The 18316-nt window shown below is 37.6% G+C and overlaps 1 protein-coding gene across 2 annotated transcripts; it reads right to left on the bottom strand.

Moving 5' to 3' along the window:
- Nucleotides 1-5198: 5198 nt before the first annotated feature.
- Nucleotides 5199-15182, bottom strand: LOC103696098 (nuclear poly(A) polymerase 1). 2 transcript variants are annotated; one of them, XM_008777628.4, is made up of 12 exons: nucleotides 14358-15179; nucleotides 14190-14267; nucleotides 13992-14099; nucleotides 12165-12227; nucleotides 11904-12065; nucleotides 8974-9087; nucleotides 8767-8829; nucleotides 8353-8682; nucleotides 7291-7455; nucleotides 6218-7204; nucleotides 5728-5801; nucleotides 5199-5495 (listed from the first exon to the last, which is right to left on the bottom strand). In XM_008777628.4, the coding sequence occupies exons 1-12, from the start codon at nucleotides 14469-14471 to the stop codon at nucleotides 5450-5452; spliced, it is 2304 nt and encodes a 767-aa protein (XP_008775850.2). In that variant the 5' UTR covers nucleotides 14472-15179; the 3' UTR covers nucleotides 5199-5449. The 2 variants fall into 2 exon arrangements, with proteins under 2 accessions (XP_008775850.2, XP_038984582.1); XM_039128654.1 differs by lacking the exon at nucleotides 5728-5801 and having other exon boundaries at nucleotides 14358-15182.
- Between the last annotated feature and the right edge of the window lie 3134 nt (nucleotides 15183-18316).

Here is an 18316-nt window from a genome sequence, read left to right as displayed (position 1 = left end):
TTTTATTGGTAATCGCTCGATCAGTAGGTTGAGAGAGACTTTAATTTGCTCTCTTCAATCACTGAAATGATGAAGGTCCATCAATTGGACGGCTCTGATGGTAGGGATTCAATTCCTCTAAAAGCGTCGGTATATGGATCAGCAAGCTTCGAAAAAGGTCCTCATGCGAAGAATCTAGATTTGTCTTCTCGAGGTGAGTCATCTCGGCCGATGTATTTCCTGTTTCGAGCATTCTACGCTGTTTTGCTTATGTTTTTTCTATATAATTGCAAATGCTCGTCATATTGGAATGCCTTCTTGCTTTGTTAAGCGAACTCGGGAATTTATTGCTGAAAATTCTGCAAAGCATACTGATGACTGTACTTTAAAGAATATGTAATTTTCTTCTTTTGGTTCATGTATAATGTTGAGTTTTTTCTTTTGATTCAGGTATAATGTTGCATACTGAACTGTTTGCTCAGCCAAACTCATTGTTTATTTGATTGAAGTTTTGATAAAAGGTAATATTCATAGTGAACCATATGATGTGGGCTAGGTTCTCAATCTTGTGTAGCTGTGATGATGCATAAGAAAAACAAGATCAATTTGGGGAGATTATAAAATTCTGATTGTTGGGTATGAAGACTTTGACATTATAGGGTTCAAGGACATGGATGACAGGGGGAGTTGGGTTGGTTCACTACGACCATGCGTGGGATTAAACCCTAGCAAGTAAAATAAGACAAACAAGAAAGACATAGATCCATGAGGTTGCTGCCTCTGAAGGGAATAGCTCTGCAAAGATTCTTCTTTTCCTGGAGTTTAACTTGCTACAAAATTTTGTGGGCCTAAAATATGCGAGCTGTTGTGGTTCTCATTACAACTTGCATTTGTGCTATTCTCTGTTCTGGAGGCAACAAGTTTGATACTCCATGACTCGGAGCTGACTCTCCAAATGACATTCTGAACTGTGAAATCTTCTGAACTCTGGAGCTTTTGACTTTATAGTTTGCAATTCTAACTTATCAACGAAAGCCATATGTTTGAACTTAATGTCTGCAAGTCTGCGGCTCTAGCTCTTGAATCTGAAGCCACCTGTTGCCGAAGTGCCAATGTTCTCTTCACCTTCTAAGCACATCAGTTCGAGGGCTGTCATGAATGTTTTTGCCGTTCATTTTACAGCACACATTGTATCTGGAGTTATACCGGCTTTGACTTCGTATAATCTCTTAAGAAGCAGAGTTTAGTGCCTGTACACTTGTTCTCTTGTCCAGACTGGAATTTCAGCAACTTGTACAGTTGCTTTGCTTTCTAGGTAGATGATGGTTGACTAACCTTGTAGATGGTAAAATCCTCCACATTGCTTTAAAAACTGCATTTTTCATAAGCACATACCTAATAGTATAAGTGAAGATAATGGTTCCTTGAGTTATCTGAGATATACTTCTTTGAAATTGCTGGATCTATTACTTTCCAAGTGTGCAATCTTCACATACATGGCTGGCTCTTTGGGAGATGGTAAGCTTTCACCATGCTTGCTTTGAATATATAATAACTGTAGGCCACTATAATTGAGATGGCTAAAGCAGAGGTGTCACTTCCACTGACCTCTGATCTTATTTTACTCACTGCGCATGCAATCACTTTGACCTTCGATTTAATCCTTTCTCCTAAATCCTTTTTCTTTCGTCAAGTAACCATAAGTTCTTTCCCCTTTCGGATGCCCTCTTTGGATATTTTCAGTCACAGATATCTAGACATCAAGCAATTGTCTCCCAAGAGACCCATATCCTATGTACTTTGGCTCTCAGTTCTTCTCCAAGTTTTCTAAATTCATTTTGGGTTTATGTCAAAACCTAACCACCACCACATATTTGGTCTGACAATGGTAAGCTATGCGTGGCTTGAAGCCTGGAAAGTGTCTTGATTTTTCATACTTTTGCTCATATCAATTTTAAGTTTACTGAAATCGTCCCAATTTACTGGGACAAGACCTCCGACTTGCAGTAATTTGAATTACTACTGGGTTATTTTTGTACTAAATCAAAGATAAGCTGACTCTATGGCCTTTTATTTCGGACCTGAGCCCTTCCTCAACTGAAACATAGGAGACTTGTGGTCATTTCAATTTTACATAGAGAAATGGCCAGGTTATACTGCAGTCAAGTTTAGGAAGACAAATGATTTAAAGCATCAATACTTTTATCTTTTGGTTTCAGAAATTGCATACCCCATTCTCTCGAGAATCAGTGTCTTTAGAAGTGTTTTGGTGCATCAATGCTTGGAAATTATATGTATGTTTAGACTGCAAGAGAACTTTATCATACTTGTTATATATCCTAGTCTAATCAACAGTGCTGGAGGCATATGCTCAATAATTAACATCCACTCCTTTTTGTCCTATTTTAATTAGGTATTACCACTGCTATTAGCAAAATACTTCACCTCTTCAGAAGATTTATCATTTACACTAGTCCAAGACATACAAATGTTCAGACTAGCACCAATCACATGCAAATGTAGGTGATTCTTTGATTTTTTATGTATGAATGGTTTAAATTTCTATCTTGAGACTCGCATTCTTAAAGGGTTCTAGATGCACCAAAAAGACTTAGGTCCAATGGTCGGTACTTGGGAGAGGCCTAGGGTTCAAACCCTAGTGGTGGCACATTACCACCATGCCCCTCAGAAGAAAGGTTCCAGATGCAGTCCTTCTTGTTAACTGTACAGTGTGCATTAAAATGACCGAACTTCACTTATATTCAAAGGCTGAAGTCAAAGTTTATGAATCTCCCCATCATCTCTGAATGATGTGAAGTAAGTGCAGGAAAGAAAACCTGAATGGTCAGCTTGACACCTTGCCCTTCTCCCTTATGATTCAAGATTATCATCAATTCCCAAGATCCAGCTGTCCTGAAAAAACAAAAGGAAAGCCTCTATTTCGGATACTATGCTCCCCTTCATGCTTCAATCAGTGCTCAAGAAGAGTTAATTTTTATAGTACACATCTCCCAATAGTGGGATGCATCAGTTACTACATAAGCTCCTAAATAGGAGGATTGTTTTTCACTAGTCCATGGGTGCATCAGCTTGGATCCAAGTTCATCAATATGCTGTCAGATTGATTGCATTAGTTACAAAGCTTGAATAGAGATGTTTGGTGCAGGTACTGAAATATTATGCATGAAATACAAGAAGGTTGAGAAGGAACAGTAAAAATAAACAGAAAATACATATTGGACAATTCCTGTGCTTCCAAGTTCTAACTGCTTTGATCTGACGACGGACACAAGGGTGAAGAAGAGACAAGTGTTGTGTATGTAGGAGACAGCATATTTAAGTTTATATCTACCACAGGCTCTTTTCACTTATTTGATAGTTTACCTAAGGTGAGACATAGAGGCCTGATCTAAGCATACATCTGTTATGGATTTTCTAGCATGAATAACCTTCCCTTGTGGAAGACATGGTTTGTGATTATGTTTAATCCAAAATTAGTGGAGGCCATTCAACTCCTCCATCGGATGCTGATGGTGTCGCATTGTTAAAGTGCCCTAAGATGGAGTGTGTATGAGGCATTGCAGAGGGCAGAGCTGGCTCTAAGCTGCAGCAAACTGAAACTTTAGTACGGACTGAGATACATGATGATACGTGGAACTCATAAATGTGCAGAGATTTTAAGCTGTTGTCATCATAGTTGTTGTTGCTTGTTTAATCTTTAAGTTTTGATATCTAATACTGATCTCCTTTTAGAAACATCCAACTTGTTATCCGACCCCACCTTCAGCTAAGAAGAAAGATTTGATAGTTGTACTTTGGATGGCAGTGATTATGTTTCTTCCTTTCTGTCTCCCTCCTACCGGTATCCATTCTAACTTGCAAATCTTCATGAATATTTTATTGACAGAAACTCTTTCTAACACTTGGTTTTCATATATCTGGCACAGACAACATTTTGTTTCATCTTGGAAAACTAAGAAAGAAATTAACTTAAACCAACTATTTTCTCCTTCCTCTTTCAGAATATGCTAACTATTTTCCTTGTAGATTGTCGAACAAAAGTGACGCACAAACCAACTATTTTCTCCTTCCTCTTCCTTTATCCATGCACTTCAGCATTTTGTCTATTTCTTCTACTCGTATATGAATCCTCATAATTCTGATGGAGAGCTTACTCCTCTCTCATGCAGAAAATAGTTGGTTTATGTGTCACGTTGTTCGTTTTGATCTCCTTGCTCTTCTTCATCCAATAGCACGGAGTCAACAAAGGAATAGAGTCTCCTTCACAACATTCCTATGAGGCTATGATCAATGGTTCACTCTTGAAACTATATCGATGCAGATGATTCCATTTTATACTTCTGCAAAATTACTTCTCTCTGGACTTTCTGACGCGTAGAACTTGCATTGCGTTGCCATTTGGCATCAGCCTCCTAATGTGGAAGTCCTATGTTTTTCTGACTCGTAGAAATCAAGTTGGTTAAGACCAGTCTGCTGAGGAGAACTAAAAAGAGCTTTCGATCGGGCTGGGATCATTTGGCTTCCGCCATTTGCTGGAACTTGTGAGAAAGAATGCAGTCCAAGAATTTTAGTGCAAGCTTTTAAAAAGCCTCAAGAGGATTTCTTAAGAGTGCGGTCTGCTAATGCTCTCCCCTAAATTTTCTCAAGCGAACTCTCTCGTTCGGCAGCGATGCTAGATCCCCTCCTCCTGCTTTCTTTGCAGTTGTTTTGTTAGTCTGCTGTTCTTTTCTTCTTCAATCTTTTGTTCTTGCCCCTTTAGCCTGTTTTTTCCTCCGAGGATTTGGAAGCAGCCCCGACGCCTCAGTTGATGGGTTAGAATCAAATCACCATTTCAACTATTTGGCGTGTTTGACTTAAGAAAAGTGTTTTTTTTTTTTGGTAAGATTTAAGAACGGTCTTTTAATTCTGATTCAGGATGGGAGACTAAATGACAAGAATTATTCAAGCATCAATGTCTGGGTTTCCAACTTCAAGCACCCACGCACAGCTCAATGTAGCCCTTCCTATACAAAATCCCACAGCTAAATAGCATCACCCTTGCTTGAGGCGAATACCCTGGGCAAGGAATCCTAGGAAGCCACCAATTATCATAATTCTTGCCCTTTCCTAATCATCCATCCACATGCATGCATGGCTAACTCACAAAAACTACACAAATCTCAATTAGCCGCCATCATCATCGAATTGAACCATGTAAATGAAAAGAAGATGAACAAGAACCCACATCTTAATATTGCACATTGGATTTTATTACAACAGGTTAGGCGCCATTAATCCACTGGTCACCCTATTACAGTATTAATACAAGGATGACAGTATCAGCAGGCCATATGTTGAGCAAGTAAATTAGCTCTGCTGTCGTTATCCCAAATATCCCACCTCTTCCTCATGATGCAAGAGACCAAACTGGACGGTTCACAGATACTCTGGATGTTCTCAAGCATAGGAGTCAAGCACTTTTACCAGTTGCTCTCACAACAGAGGACAACCTTAACCTGCGAAGAAAAGTGAAACAAATAAGAAAAAATAAAACTGGTTTTAATCTAAGGACTGAAGAACCCAAGGAATAAACACAACCCACAGAACCAGTGTGGAATCAAAATCACAATGGCCACCTCTAGGGAAGGCCTTTAGAGTGGGAACCAGGAATCCAACTACCAGAATTACTACCGGGAAACTCATGCTAGAACAGTGAAAGGACAATATGATGTCAAGAAATATAATTACTTAAGTGGCTTGCGCTGAGCATTCAATGTAGATGCAGTGGGGCCACCAAAAGTTGGAGCAGACAACTCTGCCGGCTTTTTCAACAAAAACAAAATGTAGACAGTCAGTTCTAGTGATCAAATTAAGGAAAAAGATCATTGCAAGATGAGAAATATGAAAATTCATGCATTACGATGTTCTTCTAAGTTCTAATAGATATTCCTCAAAAAAAAAAAAATACTCGCTGAAATTCTGGAGATCTATTTGTATGTTAGTCTAACATTATTGTAGCTTGGTTCTCCCATAACATGTTCTACACTAGATTTTCTGATATTCCATTGACTACTTGCAGCTGTATCTCAAGTCGCAGACTGATGCCGGTAATATATCCAAGCAACAACATACTCAATCTCAAAAGCAAAACAAAAAAAATATAGCAAATAATTCCAAATTTACAACAACAAATAATCAAAGGAGTACAAGTGAAGAAAATAGGAGGAAAAGTGAAGACCTCAAGCTCTTCTATGCCTCCATTCTTGGAACTGTCATGCAGCTTGCCAACTTGCATTGGAGCATCCTTTGCAGCTGAAGACACAACAGAGCAGCCACTAGCAACCCCCCCAAAATCTTTATCCTGCCCATGTAACTCAAATAACTCGAGCTCATCAAGTCCTTCAGGTAAAGATGCCAGGTTCGTAGGAGACCCACTGGTTATTTTCTTTATTGCAAGTGCCTCAGCTTCCTTGGAGCACAAACTAGATGTACAATTGCCAGGATCCTCAGCAGCAATAATGCCAGAAGCAGCCATGCCAACACTCTCTGGTGGTTTAGCTGAAGCCAGACGTTTTGCATCAATTGAGTTGCTATCTGTGTCCTCTTCATGTTTCCTCTTTCTTGATTCAATGGTAACATTTAAAATCCCATTGGCATTTCCCACAAGGTTGATTGCTGATCCTTCAGCCTCCTTGGTGCACAAACTAGAAGCACTGGAAGAGGTCATGGTGATGGGACTACATCTTTCAGACCCCTCGACTACTTGATCACCAATAAGAATACCTGCAGCCAACAGCTTTGTAGTGCTAGAGTCCTCTGCCATATGTGGGGTTGTATCACCACTCCCAGCTAGAGTGTCAGAGGGTTTTCCTGCCTGAACCGAGCTAGAGGACTTGATTTTTGAAACAGTGTGACCCTCACTGACGGCTGCCTTAGGTGGACGAGAAGGCCGTATTCCACTAGGAAAAACAAATGAAGGTACATTTCTGCGTTTAATATGAGAAACTTGGATCTCCATGCCCGGTTTCCATAGTGTATACATGCCAACAGAGTGCTTAAAATCTTCCACTGTTACCCTTATATCAAATTGTTCGCCTTCATTTACTGGTACTCCTTGTTTTCTCTGAAGACCCATGAAGTAGCAGCAATGAAATAGTCTAGACTTGTCTGAGAAGTCACCAGGGTGAGGATGACATTGAAGCATGCCAAATGTGTGCCTCTCAATCTTTTGGGGAAAAAAAATGCAGCAAGGTCAGCGATATTTTTTGTGGCTTCAAACAAGAAAAAAAAAAGGTTCAATATTCACTTAACCTTTAATGTAAGCGTGCGAAGTCGAGATTCAACCCATCCCTTCCATTTTCTGAGGTCATCTTCATTTGCTGCAGTGATGTCAATCTCCAGATAATGTTTGTAGGCTTCAAAGAAGGGATAAGGCTCAAAGAGTTTACTCCAATCAGCTTTATTAGCCTCCATTTCCTGCAGGTATAGACCATCACTCCAACCAATAAAAAGAGCCAAGGATTGAGTTCTGGAAGTATGTATAAATATACAGAATAAGAATAAGAAAAAGGTAAGTTAGAACTAGTAACAGCCACAAATAGATAAATACTAAGCAGCTGAAACAGGCTGTCCCTAAAACAAGGACTGATGGTAAGACTGCTTTTTCAAGTCATAATAAAATTGAAATCTCAAGAACCCAGGCTCAATCACTGCATAACTGAAACAGATTTTCATGATGAACTGAAGTTGGTGAATTCAGTCTTAAAGTTTAACATGTCAACATGTTTCATCACAAATCTGTATTTTCTTTGCCTTGTACACCTAACAGAGTACATTCCAATGGCCTATAATGCTAAAACAAATTTTCTACCATAGCCATGATTAGGTATTATTTTCAATGGGCTTTCCAAACACAACCATTCAAAGAAGTACTGCAGAAAGGTCAATCCATTATGAAATCATTAAATGCCTGATACGTACAATCAAGATGCACAAACATTCATGATACTAGTAAATAAACAGGCAAGAAACTATCTTATTATTCTATTGTTTTTCAAACTAGGTAAAGTTACATTCTTCAGATTCACGAGAAATCTAGTAATGAACTCAGCTGCACAAAAAACCTCAGCATCTATCAGTGTTCTCCAAGAATGAAAAGAATGCTTTCTAAAGATCCTTTATAATTGAATGAATAAAGATGAGGCCTATGTTGGTCCCAATGATGCTTCTCAGACCAAAAGATAAAAATCTTTTAGATGCCTAAAGAGATATCATATTATCAGATAGCACCAAAATCACCACAAAATGCCTGTTATTCTCTTTGTCTACATTAATATTATTGAAGCAGATAACACCACTAATAATACAACTGACCTCACAGATCACATGGCCTCGTTGAAATTCGTCAGTCATAACACGCAAAGTACTCGATGACACATTGTAGCTAGAATTCATACTAGGATAAGCAGGAGTTATAATAGGCATTTGATGCAGTCTGTCCTTAAAATTTTTTCTTGGATCCCAAACAGAGAGTCCAAGTGTGCCCTCTTCAATATCACATAGCATCACAGGATTTGGCCAGCGCCACTGAGTGTAAACTCTGAAAAAGCGAGATACCAACATACTGGGCAGTGCATTCGGGTATAACTGACATATGCGAGCAACAAGCAATGCCCAGTTTATACCACCAAGGAACCCTGCAACCTGATCAAAGATGGAGAAAAAGTCACCAAGGAGCACAAAAACCAATATGAAAATTCATCCTTATTAACAAAAGATGACTCATACATTAGAATAAACTCCACGGCGTTTCGCCCAAAATCTCATGCATCTTAAAGTTGTGCGAAAATTCTGCATCAAATAAAACATATTAATCAGAATCTGCATATGGAAAGACACTACTCTCTGCTAATGTTATTATCTCAATATGCATTGGAGAATATGTATCCAGATTCCATAAAGATTAAGATCAGGATCACAAGGGATACAGAGGACCTGAATATTTGGCACCAAACGTAAAATTTGGTCAGTAACTCTGCACCCATTTAAACTACGAACTGTTTGTTCATCTGCATTTTGTAATATAGAATCCTGTGAGATATCCAGATCCTGAAATAAAACAAAACAGATTAGTTGATTAGCAAAAGATTCAACATTAAAATAAAGTAGTCAAACAGAGATACATGAATGACTGCCTGCACTATCCTTAGCTTTACGAAGTATGAGTTGCGGAACTAGATTACGGAAGCAAATTTCAGGAAAGCATTAAAATTCAGATAAGACACATCATCTGTACTTATTGAATTAATACCAATGCCTCACCATGATTTGATAGGAATCCCATCTCCTTGAATTACAAATTCAAAAAATTCAGACATGATATATCAACTGTAGTTTTTGAATTAATACTAATGTCTTTTCATGGTTCAGTAGGAGTCTGATCCTTCTTCTTTTTCTTTTCCAGATTTTGCATACACCAAGTCCATTTGGTTGTTTGGAAATCCAAAGAAAAGATGTAAATGGAAAAGGTGAAGTCCAAAAGGGAGATATATATACTTTAAGTGGGATAAGAAATTAGCAAACTTAAATGGGGGTATAGACATAGCTTAACTTGTAAGGTGTATATGTTTAAATCTTTAAAAGAATTATGGCAGACAAGTGATGAAATGATTGAGTATTTGAGTCCCAAAGAAAGCCAACTACTGATAGTTCACAAACTCTGAAGTTTGTCCGGTAGAGTCACCATCTCTTTGTGGCTACCCACAGAAATAAGAATTGTTTGAATGTACCCTTACCCCAAACATCATTGGCCTCCACTCGGATATGAACATAAAATTAAACATTGTATTGTTAGAATCAACATAATTTCTAGCATAACTACAAAGAAAAGAAGACAAGCTGTGTATCATCATATGATAATTTCTATGTCCATTTGATGATGTTACATGTCTTAACTCACTTTGGCTTTTCTTATACTAGTGAGATTGTAGGCCTGATCTATAGGTTGATACCATATATGTTTAGAAACCAAAAGAACACACACTGTATATCTTTCCTATATTACTCTGCATATGAACCTCCCCCATTATCAGCAGTACATTAACAACAACAATGTGTTTTTAACATAAAAGCACTATTGCATGTCCCACATAATGAATTTCGAGCTTATTTTGCGTTAATAATGTTTGAATATAATTGTGTGCCAAATTACTTGAATCTTTGCTTTTAGCATTTCAATAAGTCACACAGTGCATTACCACAAGAAGCAATAAAGGTAGATTATCAACCATAACAAACTTCTAAGTAGTTTTCTATTAGTCTATAATGAAGAAAATATTGTGAACCATGGATGCATATGAAGCTTTGAGGAAAAAAGTAGTTGGATATGACGGTAAAAGAGATACTTCTACTTTGGAATATCAACCTTATTTGCAATTTGGAATATCAACTTCTACTTTCTTCTCTATATCAAAATAACCAGATCGGCATCATTGAATCAAACTCTCCAATAAGAAGACACATGATAGACCAACACACACTTGTCGGTGATTGCATAAACATCATGCACCAACAAGGCAACCAAGCACTATGTATCCCCATATGGTTTTCACTTTTCACCATGGAATCCACTAATTAAAAGTAGTAGCGTATGTTACTGTTAGAATCTTATGATTGATGATCCAGATTGCAACAATCCAGATAAAAATGGTCCTCAACTATCCAGATCAGATCCCTGGATTAGGATCGCTATGGATTGTAAGATCTTGATTTCAACCTAGCATCTGGACCATGGATCATTCGGTCCTTTGGAATGTAAGATTGAAAGCCATTTCATGTTTTCACATACTAAAACCATGAGGATATCCATCTTTCAAGATCAATTAATTTCCTTGAACTTTCACAAGGACCAATTCATCATCGATAACTTCCAAGACATCAAATCACCAAATCTCCTTTAAATTTTCAAGGGTAAAGGAAAGAGAGATTTAGCTGTTTCAGAACCAAGACCTAGAGCTATTTTTTATATCTCATTCACCATTTTTGAAAATCTTCTGCAATTTCTTACCTCAAAGGGGAGTCGAGTCAAATAAGCTTATGCCTGTAAATTTTTGGGGCTATAATAACTCAAAATAAGATATTCTATGGATTTCTATGGTGAAATAAAACTATACTGATTAATCAAAAGAACTGATTTTTATGAGCTTATGATTGTTGGAGAAACCTTTTTATCTCTTATAAGATGGTTTCTTACTCATTATTCATTCAAATCATGCTTTAATCATGTATCTTACTTTTGATGATGTTTCAACTCTATTTTTCAAGTTAAAAAGAAATAGGAAGAAATCTTAGAATTGAGATCTGATCCAAGATTTAATGATGCCTCTTACTTTTCAAGTTGTTTTAACACTATTGTTTTATGTCAAAAAGAAATCTTACAATTTATGATTCAATTCATGATCCAGTCCAATTTGACCTCTATGATTTTATGACATGATCCTGACCTTAATAACATTGGTCGTGTAAGCCCTATCTAGGTGATGTTCACCTACGGGCTTATCTGCTTATGTAGGATTGGCACAAGTCTTTAGGGTAGTTGGTACTAGCTTAGTCAAGATATCAGCAGCTCCCATGCTGCCATAACAAACTCCAACATCAATCTTTTGCTGGAACATGCCAAATATGCACTAGCGAAAATTGTTTATTCTGCAAGTACTAGCAACAATTTCACACCAGGAGGCACTAGGAACATTAACTCTTTACCTAGCGACAACACACGATCAAATTAAATATGAAATTTACTAGTATATACAAAAAAAAAAAAAACAGGAGTAATCAGCAATAAGTCATAAGTCCTTGGCATTGCAAATTGTCCCTTCCAAAGATGCATGTAATGAAGACAAAGTCAACAGAGGAACCAGACTTACTTCAGGTATTACCCAAAGTGATAGCTTTGCATAAAGAAGATCTATAGAAACCCCATTAAACTTAAACTTCATCACAGGTACATGAGCATCAGGAACAGGATGTAGTTCTGTCACTTCTGGCATCTCAGCCAACATATTATGGAGTTCTGTAAAGAAGTCCTCCTGCATTCAAATTTAATAATACATTTTCCTCATTAAAATGTATTTCAAACTAAATGAAAGCAGTTCAATCTTCAGCAAAAATTGAATAGTTAATCTTACTTCTCTAGTTGCATGTCTAGGCCCTACACATAATGTGTCTATATCTGCACCAGGTCCATGAACCTGAGATAATACACAAATACAACAGCCCACATCACTATGAATGACAAGGGAAAATCAAAGGAATCTGTTAAAAGAACAACTGCAAGTGCAGAATTGACCAAAAAGTATTATGATAGCATGTTTTGGTTCCCCCCATCATTTGAAGATGGTATAAAATTCAATTCGTGTTGAAAACTATACCAAATTTTTTTAAGCTATAGTTTTATTATAATATAAATTACAGTGAATTAAAATTGCAAAATCAGTCCTTAAATCCACCATTTAAGTGAGCAAGTTTAGCTTCATATGTTTGATCATTCAAACAAAATTCTTTTGCCAGATATGCATTGGCAAAAACATCAAAGTACATGAAAGATTATGTTTCCCAGGTTGTACCACATAGTTCATCACCTTCTCTTTTCAGATGAGTCCAAAGTTCACCACCTTCTCTTTTCCAATGAATCCAACTACCATGTGTTTATTCGACCAATATTTGATAGTGTTTATGGCATGATGGCAAATGAATGATTCTAAGCATATTTAAGGTCTGGAATTGGACCAGGATCTGCGTCCAATGGCCTACACAAAGATGCACCATGCTTCAGGTTTTTTAGGCCAACAACTATGCCATTCAATTCTGTAAGTGATTCAATTTTGAGGGTTGGTTATATGTAAGGCAAAATACTCATAAAGTGGACTGCTAATTGTGGTCATTATAGTGAAAATCTTGAGAAATCCTGATGAATTGAAGGCACAATCATTTTATAAGGTATCAAAAGGTCTTTAAGAAGTTGTGCAATTACCTTAAAAGGGCTTTCTCCTATCGAAGGTGGTGAACAATTGCTCTCGGTTGTAGAAGATGGTAGCAGCAGTGTTAAGCATGTTGGTAGATAAAGGGTGGTGATGACAATGCAGAAGTAGGGCTAATAAAGGATGCAAAATGGAGGTGGCAACATAAACATACCAGCAGTACATTGTGATATGATTAGAGGTATGGAGGCGCCACATGATGGCAGTTGAGAGGGTGCTGAAGGTGGCAAGATGTAGTTGAGGTGGAAAAGAGTGGAGCCAACAAGGTGATGATGCTAACAGAAGAGGATAGCAATGGTGGTATAGAAGGCAATGGTGGGTGAATAAGGTAGATGAAGTGAAAGGAGTGGCAAAGGATGACAGTCATGCAACAAAGTGCACAGAATGAATGGCATATTGGCACACATTTAAAGACAATGGGGGAGGTCAGATGGTAGAATGACAATGGCGGTAGAAGATTGGGGGATGGCATTTGGAAATGATGAGGAGGATAGTTAGAAGAGCATCAAGCCCTGCTTGAAGGGGTAGGTTCTAACATTCGCCTGTTGTAGATTATAAATGAAAACTCAATGTCCCTATTCAAAAGATAACTATAAAATTTGGTAATCTCAAGCATAGTTAAATTTTAGCAAAAGGGTTATTTTCTTATTCAAATGGAGCCAGGTGGACCTCCATCCCCATCCCTTCTACTATAAAAAAAATAAGAAAAAAATTATCAACAAGTTTGTTTCTTGCATCTATCAGAAGAACTGAGTACATAAATAAATTAAATGCCTTCAGGACTTTAGCTAACAACTTGGCAAAGTCAGCTTTAGAAAAGACAAAAGTAACCACATTTTCGCAAGTGCAAACATATTATTTAGCATAGTAACATAAAGCCGTATTGACTAACAGAATCAATAGCTCTTCCCATTTTAAGTATCCCATGTGCTCGTTTGCTATCAGCAAAAGACAAATAAAGTGGTGAGTAAGTACCCCAAGACGGTAAGAACCAAAAGTGAAGATCTTTGCATTTGCTTCTTGCACAAATTGCTCGTTGAATCCTTTGGCCCTGCTAACCTTCCTAACCCAAACCTTCACAATCTGTTAAAACCTCCAATGGTATCAATATCCACAGAAAGGAATGAAAAGCAATGAATGGAAGAGATCAAATTACATGAAATTAGAGATAACCTGGTCCAGTCTTCCCAAAACCTCCTCTCGAGACACAGCTCCTTCCTGGCTTTCATATAACCCAGCATCCGCAAGATACTGAGCAAAACAGAGATCATAGTTCAAAAATCCAATCTTTCCAAAAATCAAACTTGACACATAAACAAAAGCCCATGAGCAAAGTGAAACCTTTTCAAGCTCCTGGGTCTTTGTGATATCAAATTCAGTAGGCCCACTCCACGAGATTGGCTCCGTGACCCCAAGGTATCCATTACTCCGCTTCGATAATCCAGAGCTCGCCATCGATTGCAGGAACTCTAATATTATTTCCTTTCTTTTTAATAAATACAATTTGTTTATGCCTTCCTATATAGAATTATAAATAAAAATTGATATCCCGCAAAATCCCCCCCTCAAAATTCAAGTGCAAAGAGCAAGGGATTTACTATTTTTTTATTTTTTTTCTGATACACAAATTGTAACCAAGAACAAGGGAAATTAAAAAGATAAAGAAAGAAAACTAAAATCACTGTCCAGAATTACTGGTTCCAAACATCAGAACAAGAATCCATACAGGTCGAGCAGAGAGCTTATTTTTACAAAGAGAACGAATCGAAGCCCTAACAACATGAACTCATCCACCAGATCTCCACAGGGTTGCGAACTTGCGATTACAACCGCATCTATCTCCTTCACTCTCCAACTCTTCCTTAAGAGAAAACGCAATAACAAAGAGACCAAATCCAAGCTCTAGAGAGAAGAATAATTGAACCACTCCTCGGTGCAACAGGCTTGCACGCTTCGGTTCCAGCCTTCTCGTTCTCCTCCGGCTTCTCCTTGGATTCGAAGATCTAATGAGGCCCGGCGTTCGCCTCGCCGTCGATGATCGGCGGACGAAAAACAAAACCTAGAATTCGAGGATTTGGGGGAAGGAAAAGAGAAACAAAGGAGAAGAGGTTTCGGCCTCTCTCCTTTTCTGGGCCTCTTGTTCTGCCTCTTTATTAACCGAGTTAGAAACCGACAACTCTCTCTCTCTCTCCCTCTCTCCTATTTTGTTTAGGAAAGGGAAAAACTATTAGCCGTTAGATATCTTGGCGAGGTCCTTATCTCAAAGCATATGCAACGGAAACCCTTTCGAGGGCCTTCTGGGCCTGGGCCAACGGAATCTGGAGGGCCTGGGCTGGTAATCAGATGGCTCGTGCGATACCGATGGGCTGAGTCGCTGAGCACTAAGGTCGATCATGCCAATACATGGATTAGACGGATCACAACGGGCCGCATCAACTTGAAGGTGAAGATGATCACATGATTGGTGTTTTGGTTGCCGTTGCCTTGGATGGACTAATGTCCAAATAATTTTAGGCAAAGTTGATGGTACCATCTCAAACCGCTCGATTCGAAGTACATCGAGCCAGCTGACCAGAATGGTTCCGGCCTTCCCGTTGAGAAATCAATGAGAGAGGGAGAAAGGAAGAAGGAAAGAGTGGGGGAAAAAAAAAAGAGAGGAAAGGAGGATAAAGAGAGAGAGTGCGGCGGAGAGCCGCAGAGAGGGAAGGAGGGGAGAGAAAAGCCCTCTCTTCCTTGCGATGCTACAATGGGGGCGAAGCTCCTATTTCAAAACCAAGCAAGACTTTGGCCTCTCTTTTTTTTTGAATGTTTTTAACTGAAAAATAATGAACCATTACTCCAAATGACAGCAGCTCTGCCATTGGAAGACACCATTCATCCTGTTATTTGGATGATAATAACTGTTACTTGGCCACAATTGCATTCATTCTTTTATGTGACAATGCTAGAAGGGATGTCCCAACGATTTTTATTAGTTTTATGGCAAATTGTGTACATTAATGAGAATACAATGCTATTGTTTGATGGGTTCACTATTTTAACAAATAAAATTTATATTTTATCAAAACTATGTCATGCACATGTACAGCATAAAGGATGGCCTCGAAGGCTATCGTAACATTATTTGTTTAAAACCCTAACATGATCTCTTATAGTTAAGGGTATGCATTTAGTGTCACGAGCGACAAAAGTTACATTGAAATTATAGAATAATTCAAATTCTGATTCGATCGAAGAGAAGAAAGTAATTCCTTCAATCTATGTAGTAGCTATATAATAAATTTCTTGACTTTAATGGGTGGATTCCTTGCTGAAATAGGGCCTTAACTCACAAAACATTCTTAACTCCAATAATTAACATAGTGTAAGGACGACGAAGGTGCAATCTTCTTGGAGGGACCTGAGGAATCACAAGTATACTCGGGCAAGAAGGTATACCGGTGACTTAGGTGTGCAATTGCCTCTATTTTGCTCATGGCCAAGTTTATTTCTAATTGGGATATAGACTCTTGAGAACTGAGATTAGGAGGTGGATTTCTACTATTATTTTGGTGCACAATGAGGAGGTGGAGTAATTTAGTGAATATGGTAATTGATGGTCTAGATGCTCCCTGTTAAATTGAACGGTTGTTGTTGCTTTGACAGAATTATTGTTGGCGAGTTCAGGAGTTTGGATGATATAGAAGAATGATGTTTGATCTAGGGGATGAGATGATAGGAACATCTAAGGGTTAGAATGGCGTCTACACAGAAATATTCGTGCTTTTATAGTATTTAAGATAAGATCATCTCTTATCAACGTATATCCTGCCTAGCACAAGTAAGTAGCTTGTACAATCTGAGTTCTCTATTACACAATTGTTTCTAAAGCTTTGAGTTGAAACAAAATCTCATGAGACAACGACTGTTTTGAAAGAAAAAAAAAAATCATACTTTGATAGATAAAGATCAGGTAGAAAAACACTAACTTGAAATAATGACAGTGTAGTTGTTTCCAAGCACGAATCAAAATAATGAAATAATTTTCTTCTTCTTCTTTTGGTTGGAAAAGGAGTTTTTATTTTTTTGTGGTGGTACTTTTCTCTTATTTTGCTGTCTTGTTTAGTTTTATAGTTTTGTCAACCTTATGGTTTGATTATTATGGATATTTGTAGTGAAAATAATACTTTGGATGTTTGTGGATTTGGTGGAGTTTGGATGTTTATGGTTTTTAATAATCCAGCTATTACAATTCTTGGTGTTATCCCATTTTATTCATGGTGTTGGCCACATAGACATTATAATATAGATAATATCCAAGAGAACTGGTATATCTAAATTTTTCACATTTATTCAAGTTAAACTTTGTTAAATGTGCTACATGTTGTATGCTGAATGGCTTTGTCTTGTATGCAGTTTGAGTGTAACAAAATAGGTCATTCTAAATTGAGGTGACGAGGGATTGATTATTTTGTTTGTAAAGACATGGAGACTTCTTGAACCTATATGTTTTGAATTGTTTAATATTCTTCTATTATTCATTAGTGCATAACAAGCTTGGGACTACAAAAACAATTTTTTTACATTTAGGACGTGTGAATGAACAACAAAAAAAATATAAGTGTTCTGTAGATACCGTCCAGAGGTAGGAATCACTAAAAATACAATTTGTAACAAAATGATGGAACCATATAAGAATCAGCATATTTGCTTATATTCTTGATTCATGAAAATTGCAAATACATAAAAAATCTATTTGAGATATGTTAAAAGTATTTTTGGTATTATATAGCTGGTAATCTTCGATTGCCATATCATACCAAACATATCATACCAAACAGGTTATCTATCGCTACTCGAGGATTTTTAATTACTAAAACATGGCTTACCAAATATATTGATTTTAGATCACTAAGGATTATATCATCTCAAGATTAGGATTATTGATGATCTTAGATCACTGTGGTGACCCAAATGGAGTCACCAAACGCCCACAAATGGAAAAGCATAGGTCTGGCTAGAAAAACCCCAAACATCAAAACATGTGGGAAACCATGCGACAAGGACATCGCTAGGTAGTTGAAAGGTCCAAAGAAACTCGATGGCCATGGGTCAAAAAAGAAAGGTTTTAGCAGAAGGGCAAACCCATCCCTTGACATTGTAGTCCTCAAACCCATGAGGAGCAGGGGCATAAACTCAACAAGTCTCCAACAGCAGAAAACTTACCAAAGAATATACTACACATTGGATCAAGACGCAGACTTAATCTTATCAACGAGCAGTAGCACATTACGTGCGATCTTTTGAATCTTAATGGTCAA

Source organism: Phoenix dactylifera, chromosome 8 (assembly GCF_009389715.1).
Source record: "Phoenix dactylifera cultivar Barhee BC4 chromosome 8, palm_55x_up_171113_PBpolish2nd_filt_p, whole genome shotgun sequence".
Classification (NCBI taxonomy): Eukaryota; Viridiplantae; Streptophyta; class Magnoliopsida; order Arecales; family Arecaceae; genus Phoenix; species Phoenix dactylifera.
This window is presented reverse-complemented; position numbering and strand designations above follow the sequence as displayed.

What these genes read in the sequence shown, in the direction of transcription:
- LOC103696098 (XM_008777628.4), bottom strand. Translation starts at nt 14,471, where the DNA reads ATGGCGAGCTCTGGATTATCGAAGCGGAGTAATGGATACCTTGGGGTC. An exon ending in TTTTGGGAAGACTGGACCAG is followed by an intron (nt 14,100 to 14,189) that starts GTTATCTCTAAT and finishes AGGTTTTAACAG; the next exon opens with ATTGTGAAGGTTTGGGTTAG. An exon ending in GCTCAGCGCAAGCCACTTAA is followed by an intron (nt 5,496 to 5,727) that starts GTAATTATATTT and finishes TTTTCTTCGCAG; the next exon opens with GTTAAGGTTGTCCTCTGTTG.